This window comes from Argopecten irradians, chromosome 2 (assembly GCF_041381155.1).
Source record: "Argopecten irradians isolate NY chromosome 2, Ai_NY, whole genome shotgun sequence".
NCBI classification, from domain to species: domain Eukaryota; kingdom Metazoa; phylum Mollusca; class Bivalvia; order Pectinida; family Pectinidae; genus Argopecten; species Argopecten irradians.
Window position 1 is genome coordinate 30521892 of NC_091135.1, and position 14386 is coordinate 30536277.

A 14386-nucleotide genomic window follows, 5' to 3' on the forward strand; every position below is an offset into this window, starting at 1 on the left:
TATGTGATGGTGTCAGCTGGATGTTTACTTTACGGTATGTAATGGTGTCAGCTGAATGTTATACTTTACGGTATGTGATGGTGTCAGCTGAATGTTATACTTTACGGTATGTGATGGTGTCAGCTGGATGTTTACTTTACGGTATGTAATGGTGCCAGCTGGATGTTTTACTTTACGGTATGTGATGGTGTCAGCTGGATGTTTACTTTACGGTATGTGATGGTGTCAGCTGAATATTATACTTTACGGTATGTGATGGTGTCAGCTGAATGTTATACTTTACGGTATGTAATGGTGTCCAGCTGGATGTTTACTTTACGGTATGTAATGGTGTCAGCTGGATGTTTTACTTTACGGTATGTAATGGTGTCAGCTGGATGTTTACTTTACGGTATGTAATGGTGTCAGCTGGATGTTTACTTTACGGTATGTAATGGTGTCAGCTGGATGTTTACTTTACGGTATGTGATGGTGTCAGCTAAATGTTATACTTTACGGTATGTGATGGTGTCAGCTAAATGTTATACTTTACGGTATGTGATGGTGTCAGCTGAATGTTTTTACTTCACGGTATGCGATGGTGTCAGCTGTGTTTAACATTACCGTATGTGCTGGTGTCAGCTGAATGTTTTACTTTATTTCATATTGAATTTTAACCATACTTTTGAAATTCATGTGAATATCTGGTCAATTTAATGTTAGAAAACTTTGCCTGTGATGGATTGGCTGCTGCTGAAACAGTGCGAAGGTTGTATATACTCTAAGTAATGACCTTAATTCGCTTCCCATCGAAAGCTCATTTCTAAACGGGACACGTTCCAACATTTACACGTTATCATGTTCAAGTCCCTGTGCTCACCAACTGACGCACGTGCGTGTAGCCTGATGGTATACAGCAGATTATCTCGATACAGAAACAAATAGACGATAACCTCATTTATAGAACCAACACGTAGCTAATTTTGTAAAAGATTGCCAACTATCTCATTGATCTCAGGTCTACCGTACAATGCACAGTCTATAGGGCTACCTACAACTTCTGTACATACCTCTCCACAAAGTAAATCTTATTATTGTAATTTTGTCATATCATACAATACGGCAATTGTCAGTTCGAGGCTAAACGTTTTGCAAACCAAGTGTTGGTACTCTCCTCCTTAACATTTAACACCAAGTGTTGGTACTCTCCTCCTTAACATATAACACCAAGTGTTGGTACTCTCCTTCTTAACATATAACACCAAGTGTTGGTACTCTCCTCCTTATTATATAACACCAACTGTTGGTACTCTCCTCCTTAACATACAACACCAAGTGTTGGTACTCTCCTCCTTAACATATAACACCAAGTGTTGGTACTCTCCTCCTTAACATATAACACCAAGTGTTGGTACTCTCCTCCTTAACATATAACACCAAGTGTTGGTACTCTCCTCCTTAACATACAACACCAAGTGTTGGTACTCTCCTCCTTAACATGTTACACCAATGTTGGTACTCTCCTCCTTAACATAAACCAAGTGTTGGTACTCTCCTCCTCCTTAACATATAACACCAAGTGTTGGTACTCTCCTCCTTAACATACAACACCAGGTGTTGGTACTCTCCTCCTTAACATATAACACCAAGTGTTGGTACTCTCCTCCTTAACATTTAACACCAAGTGTTGGTACTCTCCTCCTTAACATATATAACACCCAGTGTTGGTACTCTCCTCCTTAACATACAACACCAAGTGTTGGTACTCTCCTCCTTAACATATAACACCAAGTGTTGGTACTCTCCTCCTTAACATATAACACCAACTGTTGGTACTCTCCTCCTTAACATACAACACCAAGTGTTGGTACTCTCCTCCTTAACATATAACACCAAGTGTTGGTACTCTCCTCCTTAACATATAACACCAAGTGTTGGTACTCTCCTCCTTAACATATAACACCAAGTGTTGGTACTCTCCTCCTTAACATATAACACCAAGTGTTGGTACTCTCCTCCTTAACATTTAACACCAAGTGTTGGTACTCTCCTCCTTAACATATAACACCAAGTGTTGGTACTCTCCTCCTTAACATACAACACCAAGTGTTGGTACTCTCTCCTCCTTAACATATAACACCAAGTGTAGGTACTCTCCTCCTTAACAATTAACACCAAGTGTTGGTACTCTCCTCCTGAACATATAACATAACTCTCCCCAACATAACACCAAGTGTTGGTACTCTCCTCCTTAACATATAACACCAAGTGTTGGTACTCTCCTCCTTAACATATAACACCAAGTGTTGGTACTCTCCTCCTTAACATATAACACCAAGTGTTGGTACTCTCCTCCTTAACATATAACACCAAGTGTTGGTACTCTCCTCCTTAACATATAACACCAAGTGTTGGTACTCTCCTCCTTAACATACAACACCAAGTGTTGGTACTCTCCTCCTTAACATATAACACCAAGTGTAGGTACTCTCCTCCTTAACATATAACACCAAGTGTTGGTAACTCTCCTCCTTAACATATAACACCAACTGTTGGTACTCTCCTCCTTAACATAAACACCAAGTGTTAGGTACTCTCCTCCTTAACATATAACACCAAGTGTTGGTACTCTCCTCCTTAACATATAACACCAAGTGTTGGTACTCTCCTCCTTAACATATAACACCAAGTGTTGGTACTCTCCTCCTTAACATATAACACCAACTGTTGGTACTCTCCTCCATAACATATAACACCAATGTTGGTACTCTCCTCCTTAACATATAACACCAAGTGTTGGTACTCTCCTCCTTAACATACAACACCAAGTGTTGGTACTCTCCTCCTTAACATATAACACCAAGTGTAGGTACTCTCCTCCTTAACATATAACACCAAGTGTTGGTACTCTCCTCCTTAACATATAACACCAAGTGTTGGTACTCTCCTCCTTAACATACAAACACCAAGTGTTGGTACTCTCCTCCTTAACATATAACACCAAGTGTTGGTACTCTCCTCCTTAACATACAACACCAAGTGCTGGTACTCTCCTCCTTAACATATAACACCAAGTGTTGGTACTTCCTCCTCCTTAACATATAACACCAAGTGTATGGTACTCTCCTCCTTAACATATAACACCAAGTGTTGGTACTCTCCTCCTTAACATACAACACCAAGTGTTGGTACTCTCCTCCTTAACATATAACACCAAGTGTTGGTACTCTCCTCCTTAACATATAACACCAAGTGTTGGTACTCTCCTCCTTAACATACAACACCAAGTGTTGGTACTCTCCTCCTAACCCTAACATACAACACCAAGTGTTGGTACTCTCCTCCTTAACATACATAAACCAAGTGTTGGTACTCTCCTCCTTAACCCCTCTTAACATATAACACCAAGTGTTGGTACTCTCCTCCTTAACATTATAACACCAAGTGTTGGTACTCTCCTCCTTAACATATAACACCAAGTGTTGGTACTCTCCTCCTGTAACTTACATATAACACCAAGTGTTGGTACTCTCCTCCTTAACATACAACACCAAGTGTTGGTACTCTCCTCCTTAACATATAACACCAAGTGTTGGTACTCTCCTCCTTAACATATAACACCAACTGTTGGTACTCTCCTCCTTAACATATAACACCAAGTGTTGGTACTACTCACCTCCTTAACATACAACACCAAGTGTTGGTACTCTCCTCCTTAACATATAACACCAAGTGTTGGTACTCTCCTCCTTAACATATAACACCAAGTGTTGGTACTCTCCTCCTTAACATATAACACCAAGTGTTGATACTCTCCTCCTCTAACAACATATAACACCAATTGTTGGTACTCTCCTCCTTAACATACAACACCAAGTGTTGGTACTCTCCTCCTTAACATATAACACCAAGTGTTGGTACTCTCCTCCTTAACATACAAACAAATTTGTAAACATAAACACCAAGTGTTGGTACTCTCCTCCTTAACATATAACACCAAGTGTTGGTACTCTCCTCCTTAACATATAACACCAAGTGTTGGTACTCTCCTCCTTAACATACAACACCAAGTGTTGGTACTCTCCTCCTTAACATATAACACCAAGTGTTGGTACTCTCCTCCTTAACATATAACACCAAGTGTTGGTACTCTCCTCCTTAACATATAACACCAAGTGTTGGTACTCTCCTCCTTAACATATAACACCAAGTGTTGGTACTCTCCTCCTTAACATATAACACCAAGTGTTGGTACTCTCCTCCTTAACATATAACACCAAGTGTAGGTACTCTCCTCCTTAACATATAACACCAAGTGTTGGTACTCTCCTCCTTAACATATAACACCAAGTGTTGGTACTCTCCTCCTTAACATATAACACCAAGTGTAGGTACTCTCCTCCTTAACATATAACACCAAGTGTTGGTACTCTCCTCCTTAACATACAACACCAAGTGTTGGTACTCTCCTTCCTTAACATATAACACCAAGTGTATGTACTCTCCTCCTTAACATACAACACCAAGTGTTGGTACTCTCCTCCTTAACATATAACACCAACTGTTGGTACTCTCCTCCTTAACATACAAAACCAAGTGTTGGTACTCTCCTCCTTAACACCTTAACATATAACACCAAGTGTTGGTACTCTCCTCCTTAACATACAACACCAAGTGTAGGTACTCTCCTCCTTAACATATAACACCAAGTGTTGGTACTTTCCTCCTTAACATATAACACCAAGTGTTGGTACTCTCATCCTTAACATATAACACCAAGTGTTGGTACTCTCCTCCTTAACATACAACACCAAGTGTTGGTACTCTCCTCCTTAACATACAACACCAAGTGTTGGTACTCTTCTCCTTAACATAAAACACCAAGTGTTGGAACTCTCATCAATAACATATAACACCAAGTGCTGGTACTCTCATCCTTAACATATAACACCAAGTGTTGGTACTCTCATCCTTAACATATAACACCAAGTGTTGGTACTCTCCTCCTTAACATACAACACCAAGTGTTGGTACTCTCCTCCTTAACATACAACACCAAGTGTTGGTACTCTTCTCCTTAACATACAACACCAAGTGTTGGTACTCTCATCAATAACATATAACACCAAGTGTTGGTACTCTCCTCCTTAACATATAACACCAAGTGTTGGTACTCTCCTCCTTAACATACAACACCAAGTGTTGGTACTCTCCTCCTTAACATATAACACCAACTGTTGGTACTCTCCTCAATAACATATAACAGCAACTGTTGGTACTCTTCTCCTTAACATATAACACCAACTGTTGGTACTCTCCTCCTTAACATATAACACCAAGTGTTGGTACTCTCCTCCTTAGCATACAACACCAAGTGTTGGTACTCTCCTCCTTAACATATAACACCAACTGTTGGTACTCTCCTCCTTAACATATAACACCAAGTGTTGGTACTCTCCTCCTTAACATATAACACCAACTGTTGGTACTCTCCTCAATAACATATAACACCAAGTGTTGGTACTCTCCTCCTTAACATATAACACCAACTGTTGGTACTCTCCTCCTTAACATATAACACCAAGTGTTGGTACTCTCCTCCTTAACATACAACACCTTAACATACAACACCAGCTGTTGGTAGTCTCCTCCTTAATATACAAAACCAAGTGTAGGTACTCTCCTCCTTAACATATAAAACCAAGTGTTGGTACTCTCCTCCTTAACATATAAAACCAAGTGTTGGTACTCTCCTCCTTAACATATAACACCAACTGTTGGTACTCTTCTCCTTAGCATAAAACACCTTAACATACAATACCAAGTGTATGGTACTCTCCTCCTTAACATATAACACCAAGTGTAGGTACTCTCATCCTTAACATATAACACCAAGTGTTGGTACTCACCTCCTTAACATATAACACCAAGTGTTGGTACTCTCATCCTTAACATATAACACCAAGTGTTGGTACTCACCTCCTTAACATATAACACCAAGTGTTGATACTCTCCTCCTTAACATATAACACCAAGTGTTGGTACTCTCCTCCTTAACATATAACACCAAGTGTTGGTACTCTCCTCCTTAACATATAACACCAACTGTTGGTACTCTCCTCCTTAACATATAACACCAACTGTTGGTACTCTCCTCCTTAACATATAACACCAACTGTTGGTACTCTCTCCTTCTTAACATATAACACCAAGTATTGGTACTCTCCTCCTTAACATATAACACCAAGTGTAGGTACTCTCCTCCTTAACATATAACACCAAGTGTTGGTACTATCCTCCTTAACATATAACACCAAGTGTTGGTACTCTCCTCCTTAACATATAACACCAACTGTTGGTACTCTCCTCCTTAACATATAACACCAACTGTTGGTACTCTCCTCCTTAACATATAACACCAACTGTTGGTACTCTCCTCCTTAACATATAACACCAAGTGTTGGTACTCTCCTCCTTAACATATAACACCAAGTGTAGGTACTCTCCTCCTTAACATATAACACCAAGTGTTGGTACTCTCCTCCTTAACATATAACACCAAGTGTTGGTACTCTCCTCCTTAACATATAACACCAACTGTTGGTACTCTCCTCCTTAACATATAACACCAACTGTTGGTACTCTCCTCCTTAACATATAACACCAACTGTTGGTACTCTCCTCCTTAACATATAACACCAACTGTTGGTACTCTCCTCCTTAACATATAACACCAACTGTTGGTACTCTCCTCCTTAACATATAACACCAACTGTTGGTACTCTCCTTCTTAACATACAACACCAAGTGTTGGTACTCTCCTCCTTTACATATAACACCAACTGTTGGTACTATCCTCAATAACATATAACACCAAGTGTTGGTACTCTCCTCCTTTACATATAACACCAACTGTTGGTACTCTCCTCCTTAACATATAACACCAAGTGTTGGTACTCTCCTCCTTTACATATAACACCAACTGTAGGTACTCTCCTCCTTAACATATAACACCAACTGTTGGTACTCTCCTCCTTAACATACAACACCAGTGTGGTACATACAACACCAAGTGTTGGTACTCTCCTCCTTAACATTTAACACCAAGTGTTGGTACTCTCCTCCTTAACATATAACACCAAGTGTTGGTACCTCTCCTCCTTAACATATAACACCAAGTGTTGGTACTCTCCTCCTTAACATATAACACCAAGTGTTGGTACTCTTCTCCTTAACATATAACACCAAGTGTTATGTACTACTCTCCTTAACATATAACACCAAGTGTATGGTACTCTCCTCCTTAACATATAACACCAAGTGTTGGTACTCTCCTCCTTAACATATAACACCAAGTGTTGGTACTCTCCTCCTTAACATATAACACCAAGTGTTGGTACTCTCCTCCTTAACATATAACACCAAGTGTTGGTACTCTCCTCCTTAACATATAACACCAAGTGTTGGTACTCTCCTCCTTAACATATAACACCAAGTGTTGGTACTCTCCTCCTTAACATATAACACCAACTGTTGGTACTCTCCTCCTTAACATATAACACCAAGTGTTGGTACTCTCCTCCTTAACATATAACACCAAGTGTTGGTACTCTCCTCCTTAACATATAACACCAACTGTTGGTACTCTCCTCCTTAACATATAACACCAAGTGTTGGTACTCTCCTCCTTAACATATAACACCAAGTGTTGGTACTCTCCTCCTTAACATATAACACCAAGTGTGTCTCTGGTACATATAACACAACTACTCTCCTTAACCTATAACACCAAGTATAACATAAACACAAGTATAGGTACTCTCCTCCTTAACATATAACACCAAGTGTTGGTACTCTCCTCCTTAACATATAACATCAAGTGTTGGTACTCTCCTCCTTAACATATAACCCAACTATTGGTACTCTCCTCCTTAACATATAACACCAACTGTTGGTACTCTCTCCTTAGCATATAACACCTTAACATACAACACCAAGTGTATGGTACTCTCCTCCTTAACATATAACACCAAGTGTTGGTACTCTCCTCCTTAACATATAACACCAAGTGTTGGTACTCTCCTCCTTAACATACAACACCAAGTGTTGGTACTCTCCTCATTAACATACAACACCAAGTGTTGGTACTCTCCTCAATAACATATAACACCAAGTTGGTTCTCTCCTCCTTAACATACAACACCAAGTGTTGGTACTCTCCTCCTTAACATATAACACCAAGTGTTGGTACTCTCCTCCTTAACCTTAACATATAACACAAAGTGTAGGTACTCTCCTCCTTAACATATAACAGTGTTGGTACTCTCCTCCTTAACATACAACACCAAGTGTTGGTACTCTCCTTAACATATAACACCAAGTGTTGGTACTCTCCTCCTTAACCTTAACATATAACACCAAGTGTAGGTACTCTCCTCCTTAACATATAACGCCAAGTGTCGGTACTCTCCTCCTTAACATATAACGCCAAGTGTTGGTACTCTCCTCCTTAACATATAACGCCAAGTGTTGGTACTCTCCTCCTTTACATATAACACCAACTGTAGGTACTCTCTCCTCCTTAACATATAACACCAAGTGTTGGTACTCTCCTCCTTAACATACAACACCTTAACATACAACACCAGCTGTTGGTAGTCTCCTCCTTAATATACAAAACCAAGTGTAGGTACTCTCCTCCTTAACATATAACACCAAGTGTTGGTACTCTCCTCCTTAACATATAACACCAAGTGTTGGTACTCTCCTCCTTAACATATAACACCAACTGTTGGTACTCTTCTCCTTAGCATAAAACACCTTAACATACAATACCAAGTGTTGGTACTCTCCTCCTTAACATATAACACCAAGTGTAGGTACTCTCATCCTTAACATATAACACCAAGTGTTGGTACTCTCCTCCTTAACATATAACACCAAGTGTTGGTACTCTCCTCCTTAACATATAACACCAAGTGTTGGTACTCTCCTCCTTAACATATAACACCAAGTGTTGGTACTCTCCTCCTTAACATATAACACCAAGTGTTGGTACTCTCCTCCTTAACATATAACACCAACTGTTGGTACTCTCTCCTCCTTAACATATAACACCAACTGTTGGTACTCTCCTCCTTAACATATAACACCAACTGTTGGTACTCTCCTCCTTAACATATAACACCAAGTGTTGGTACTCTCCTCCTTAACATATAACACCAACTGTTGGTACTCTCCTCCTTAACATATAACACCAACTGTTGGTACTCTCCTCCTTAACATATAACACCAAGTGTTGGTACTCTCCTCCTTAACATATAACACCAAGTGTTGGTACTCTCCTCCTTAACATATAACACCAACTGTTGGTACTCTCCTCCCTTAACATATAACACCAACTGTTGGTACTCTCCTCCTTAACATATAACACCAACTGTTGGTACTCTCCTCCTTAACATATAACACCAACTGTTGGTACTCTCCTTCTTAACATACAACACCAAGTATAGGTACTCTCCTCCTTAACATATAAACACCAAGTGTAGGTACTCTCCTCCTTAACATATAACATCAAGTGTTGGTACTCTCCTCCTTAACATATAACCCCAACTATTGGTACTCTCCTCCTTAACATATAACACCAACTGTTGGTACTCTTCTCCTTAGCATATAACACCTTAACATACAATACCAAGTGTATGTACTCTCCTCCTTAACATATAACACCAACTGTTGGTACTCTCCTCCTTAACATATAACACCAAGTGTAGGTACTCTCCTCCTTAACATACAACACCAAGTGTTGGTACTCTCCTCATTAACATACAACACCAAGTGTTGGTACTCTCCTCAATAACATATAACACCAAGTGCTGGTTCTCTCCTCCTTAACATACAACACCAAGTGTTGGTACTCTCCTCCTTAACATATAACACCAAGTGTTGGTACTCTCCTCCTTAACCTTAACATATAACACAAAGTGTAGGTACTCTCCTCCTTAACATATAACAGTGTTGGTACTCTCCTCCTTAACATACAACACCAAGTGTTGGTACTCTCCTTAACATATAACACCAAGTGTTGGTACGCTCCTCCTTAACCTTAACATATAACACCAAGTGTAGGTACTCTCCTCCTTAACATATAACGCCAAGTGTCGGTACTCTCCTCCTTAACATATAACGCCAAGTGTTGGTACTCTCCTCCTTAACATATAACGCCAAGTGTTGGTACTCTCCTCCTTAACATATAACGCCAAGTGTTGGTACTCCTCCTCCTTAACATATAACACCAAGTGTTGGTACTCTCCTCCTTAACATATAACACCAAGTGTTGGTACTCTCCTCCTTAACATATAACACCAAGTGTTGGTACTCTCCTCCTTAACCTTAACATATAACACAAAGTGTTGGTACTCTCCTCCTTAACATATAACAGTGTTGGTACTCTCCTCCTTTAACATACACACCAAGTGTTGGTACTCCTCCTTAACATATAACACCAAGTGTTGGTACTCCTCCTTAACCTTAACATATAACACCAAGTGTGTAGGTTACTCTCCTCCTTAACATATAACACCAAGTGTTGGTACTCTCCTCCTTAACATATAACACCAAGTGTTGGTACTCTCCTCCTTAACATATATAACGCCAAGTGTTGGTACTCTCCTCCTTAACATATAACGCCAAGTGTTGGTACTCTCCTTCTTAACATACAACACCAAGTATAGGTACTCTCCTCCTTAACATATAACACCAAGTGTAGGTACTCTCCTCCTTAACATATAACATCAAGTGTTGGTACTCTCCTCCTTAACATATAACCCCAACTATTGGTACTCTCCTCCTTAACATATAACACCAACTGTTGGTACTCTTCTCCTTAGCATATAACACCTTAACATACAATACCAAGTGTATGTACTCTCCTCCTTAACATATAACACCAACTGTTGGTACTCTCCTCCTTAACATATAACACCAAGTGTAGGTACTCTCCTCCTTAACATACAACACCAAGTGTTGGTACTCTCCTCATTAACATACAACACCAAGTGTTGGTACTCTCCTCAATAACATATAACACCAAGTGCTGGTTCTCTCCTCCTTAACATACAACACCAAGTGTTGGTACTCTCCTCCTTAACATATAACACCAAGTGTTGGTACTCTCCTCCTTAACCTTAACATATAACACAAAGTGTAGGTACTCTCCTCCTTAACATATAACAGTGTTGGTACTCTCCTCCTTAACATACAACACCAAGTGTTGGTACTCTCCTTAACATATAACACCAAGTGTTGGTACGCTCCTCCTTAACCTTAACATATAACACCAAGTGTAGGTACTCTCCTCCTTAACATATAACGCCAAGTGTTGGTACTCTCCTCCTTAACATATAACGCCAAGTGTTGGTACTCTCCTCCTTAACATATAACGCCAAGTGTTGGTACTCTCCTCCTTAACATATAACACCAAGTGTTGGTACTCTCCTCCTTAACATATAACGCCAAGTGTTGGTACTCTCCTCCTTAACATATAACACCAAGTGTTGGTACTCTCCTCCTTAACATACAACACCAAGTGTTGGTACTCTCCTCAATAACATATAACACCAAGTGCTGGTTCTCTCCTCCTTAACATACAACACCAAGTGTTGGTACTCTCCTCCTTAACATATAACAGTGTTGGTACTCTCCTCCTTAACCTTAACATATAACACCAAGTGTAGGTACTCTCCTCCTTAACATATAACACCAAGTGTTGGTACTCTCCTCCTTAACATACAACACCAAGTGTTGGTACTCTCCTCCTTAACATATAACACCAAGTGTTGGTACTCTCCTCCTTAACATACAAAACCAAGTGTTGGTACTCTCCTCCTTAACATATAAAACCAAGTGTTGGTACTCTCCTCCTTAACATACAACACCAAGTGTTGGTACTCTCCTCCTTAACATATAACACCAAGTGTAGGTACTCTCCTCCTTAACATATAACACCAAGTGTTGGTACTCTCCTCCTTAACATATAACACCAAGTGTTGGTACTCTCCTCCTTAACATATAACACCAAGTGTTGGTACTCTCCTCCTCCTTAACATACAAAACCAAGTGTATGTACTCTCCTCCTTAACATACAAAACCAAGTGTATGTACTCTCCTCCTTAACATACAACACCAAGTGTTGGTACTCTCCTCCTTAACATATAACACCAAGTGTTGGTACTCTCCTCCTTAACATACAACACCAAGTGTTGGTACTCTCCTCCTTAACATGTAACACCAAGTGTTGGTACTCTCCTCCTTAACATATAACACCAAGTGTTGGTACTCTCCTCCTTAACATACAACACCAAGTGTTGGTACTCTCCTCCTTAACCTTAACATATAACACCAAGTGTAGGTACTCTCCTCCTTAACATATAACACCAAGTGTTGGTACTCTCCTCCTTAACATATAACACAAACTGTTTGTATTTTCCTCAATAACATATAACACCAAGTGTTGGTACTCTCCTCCTTTACATATAACACCAAGTGTTGGTAAGACTATATATTATTAAATATTTTGGGCGTGAACTATGATTCTGCACGAGACTTACTTGCCTTGGCGATTATTTGATCACGAGAAAACAAACCGTTGCTACGATACTTGTACATGAACGTACATCATAGATTTATATAATTAGTTTGTGTTTTCATCAGAAGCCGTGACGAGAGTGTATAATAGAAAGAACGTTTTGTATTATGCAGTAAATTATGATACATGTGTTAAAGTTCGCTCATTCTAGAAGAGTAAGGCACAAAGACTAGAATTGTGTATAGGGTTTAGGGACGTACGCGTGATGCCGACGCTCCTGCTGAGTAATATCAGTGGGGTTTTTCTACTTTAATATCCCACACATTGCTTCCTAGATATCGCGGCGAAGAGGTAACAACCAAAGTAAAGTATAAATATCTATATTCATGTATATATAGTTATACTGTACCTAATTCTCTGGCCCCTATGTAATTAAAGTAGTCGGATATATATGACCATTACAGTATGTTAGTAAAATGATGTGGGTGAACAACATGTACAGCAACATAAACACACTGACGCACCCTACACACACGCAAAAGAACATAGTCGTTTACATTACCCCTCTCCCTTCCTCCCACGCCGTGCAACCCTTCCTGATATATTACATGTGTTAATATGTTAAAGCATAATCACCGGACACTAAAACGTATACAATTTACCTGTGTTCTGGCGTGATTTCATACTTGTCTTTGTGCATTTTAACGTCGCGTTACTTTACAACACTCGGCTGGTAATCCTGAAGAATACCACAGCAAACTTATCACATCCGACTAGAGTAAATAAAAAAAACACTTGTAAGTTCCCTAAACACCAGAACTGATGTTTTGGACTACCGAACCAAAAGTAATGTAGAGCTTTCCCCCACTGCCCTGCACGCACGCGCATTACATGTGTCCGCATCTGTATTTACCATCAGTCGAAACTGCCTACACGTGTAAGCGTGCGAAAGGTATATCTATAACATAATATGATTTTTGTAATGATATTTTTGGGAGAAAGAAAACATTTTAATATATCGAGTTGAGATGTGAAAACGATGTAATCTGGAAAATTATGAAGTCAATGGCAACAATGACGCGTCGGTAATCTGCACCTAAACCAGCTGTCTGGTGTCTAAACAAATTACAATTATCTAAAAATACAGGGCCTAGGGAAGCTGGCCTTACTATGGCCTTTCAAAATTACGGAGGAGCTATGAAAGTTGTTGCTGCATTTGTTTTTTAGCCCACCATCATCAGATGGTGGGCTATTCAAATCGCCTTTCGTCCGTGGTCCGTCGTCCGTCCGTCCTTCCGTCCGTCCGTCCGTCCGTTAACAATTCTTGTTACCGCTATTTCTCAGAAAGTACAGAAGGGAGCTTTCTCAAATTTCACATGTAGGTTCCCCTAGGGCCCTAGTTGTGCATATTGCATTTTGGGAGTGATCGGTCAACAAGATGGCCGACTGGCGGCCATCTTGGATTTTGATAGTTAAAGTTTGTTACCGCTATTTCTCAGAAAGTTATGAAGGGATCTTTCTCAAATTTCACATGTAGGTTCCCCTAGGGCCCTAGTTGTGCATATTGCATTTTGGGACCAATCGGTCAACAAGATGGCCGACTGGCGGCCATCTTGGATTTTGATAGTTAAAGTTTGTTACCGCTATTTCTCAGAAAGTACTTAAGGGATCTGTCTCAAATTTCACATGTAGGTTCCCCTAGGGCCCTAGTTGTGCATATTGCATTTTGGGACCAATCGGTCAACAAGATGGCCGACTGGCGGCCATCTTGGATTTTGATAGTTAAAGTTTGTTACCGCTATTTCTCAGAAAGTTATGAAG

The 14386-nt window shown here is 39.9% G+C and overlaps 1 protein-coding gene across 1 annotated transcript in view; it reads right to left on the minus strand.

Moving 5' to 3' along the window:
• The window catches only part of LOC138315106 (protein-glutamine gamma-glutamyltransferase K-like), a 62726-nt gene extending 49269 nt beyond the window's left edge, over window positions 1–13457 (minus strand). The window contains exon 1 of the mRNA XM_069255850.1: window positions 13228–13457. Coding sequence (XP_069111951.1) covers window positions 13228–13265 — 38 coding nt within the window. The 5' untranslated portion in view covers window positions 13266–13457. The remainder of the gene's footprint in view (window positions 1–13227) is intronic.
• Window positions 13458–14386: the final 929 nt, after the last annotated feature.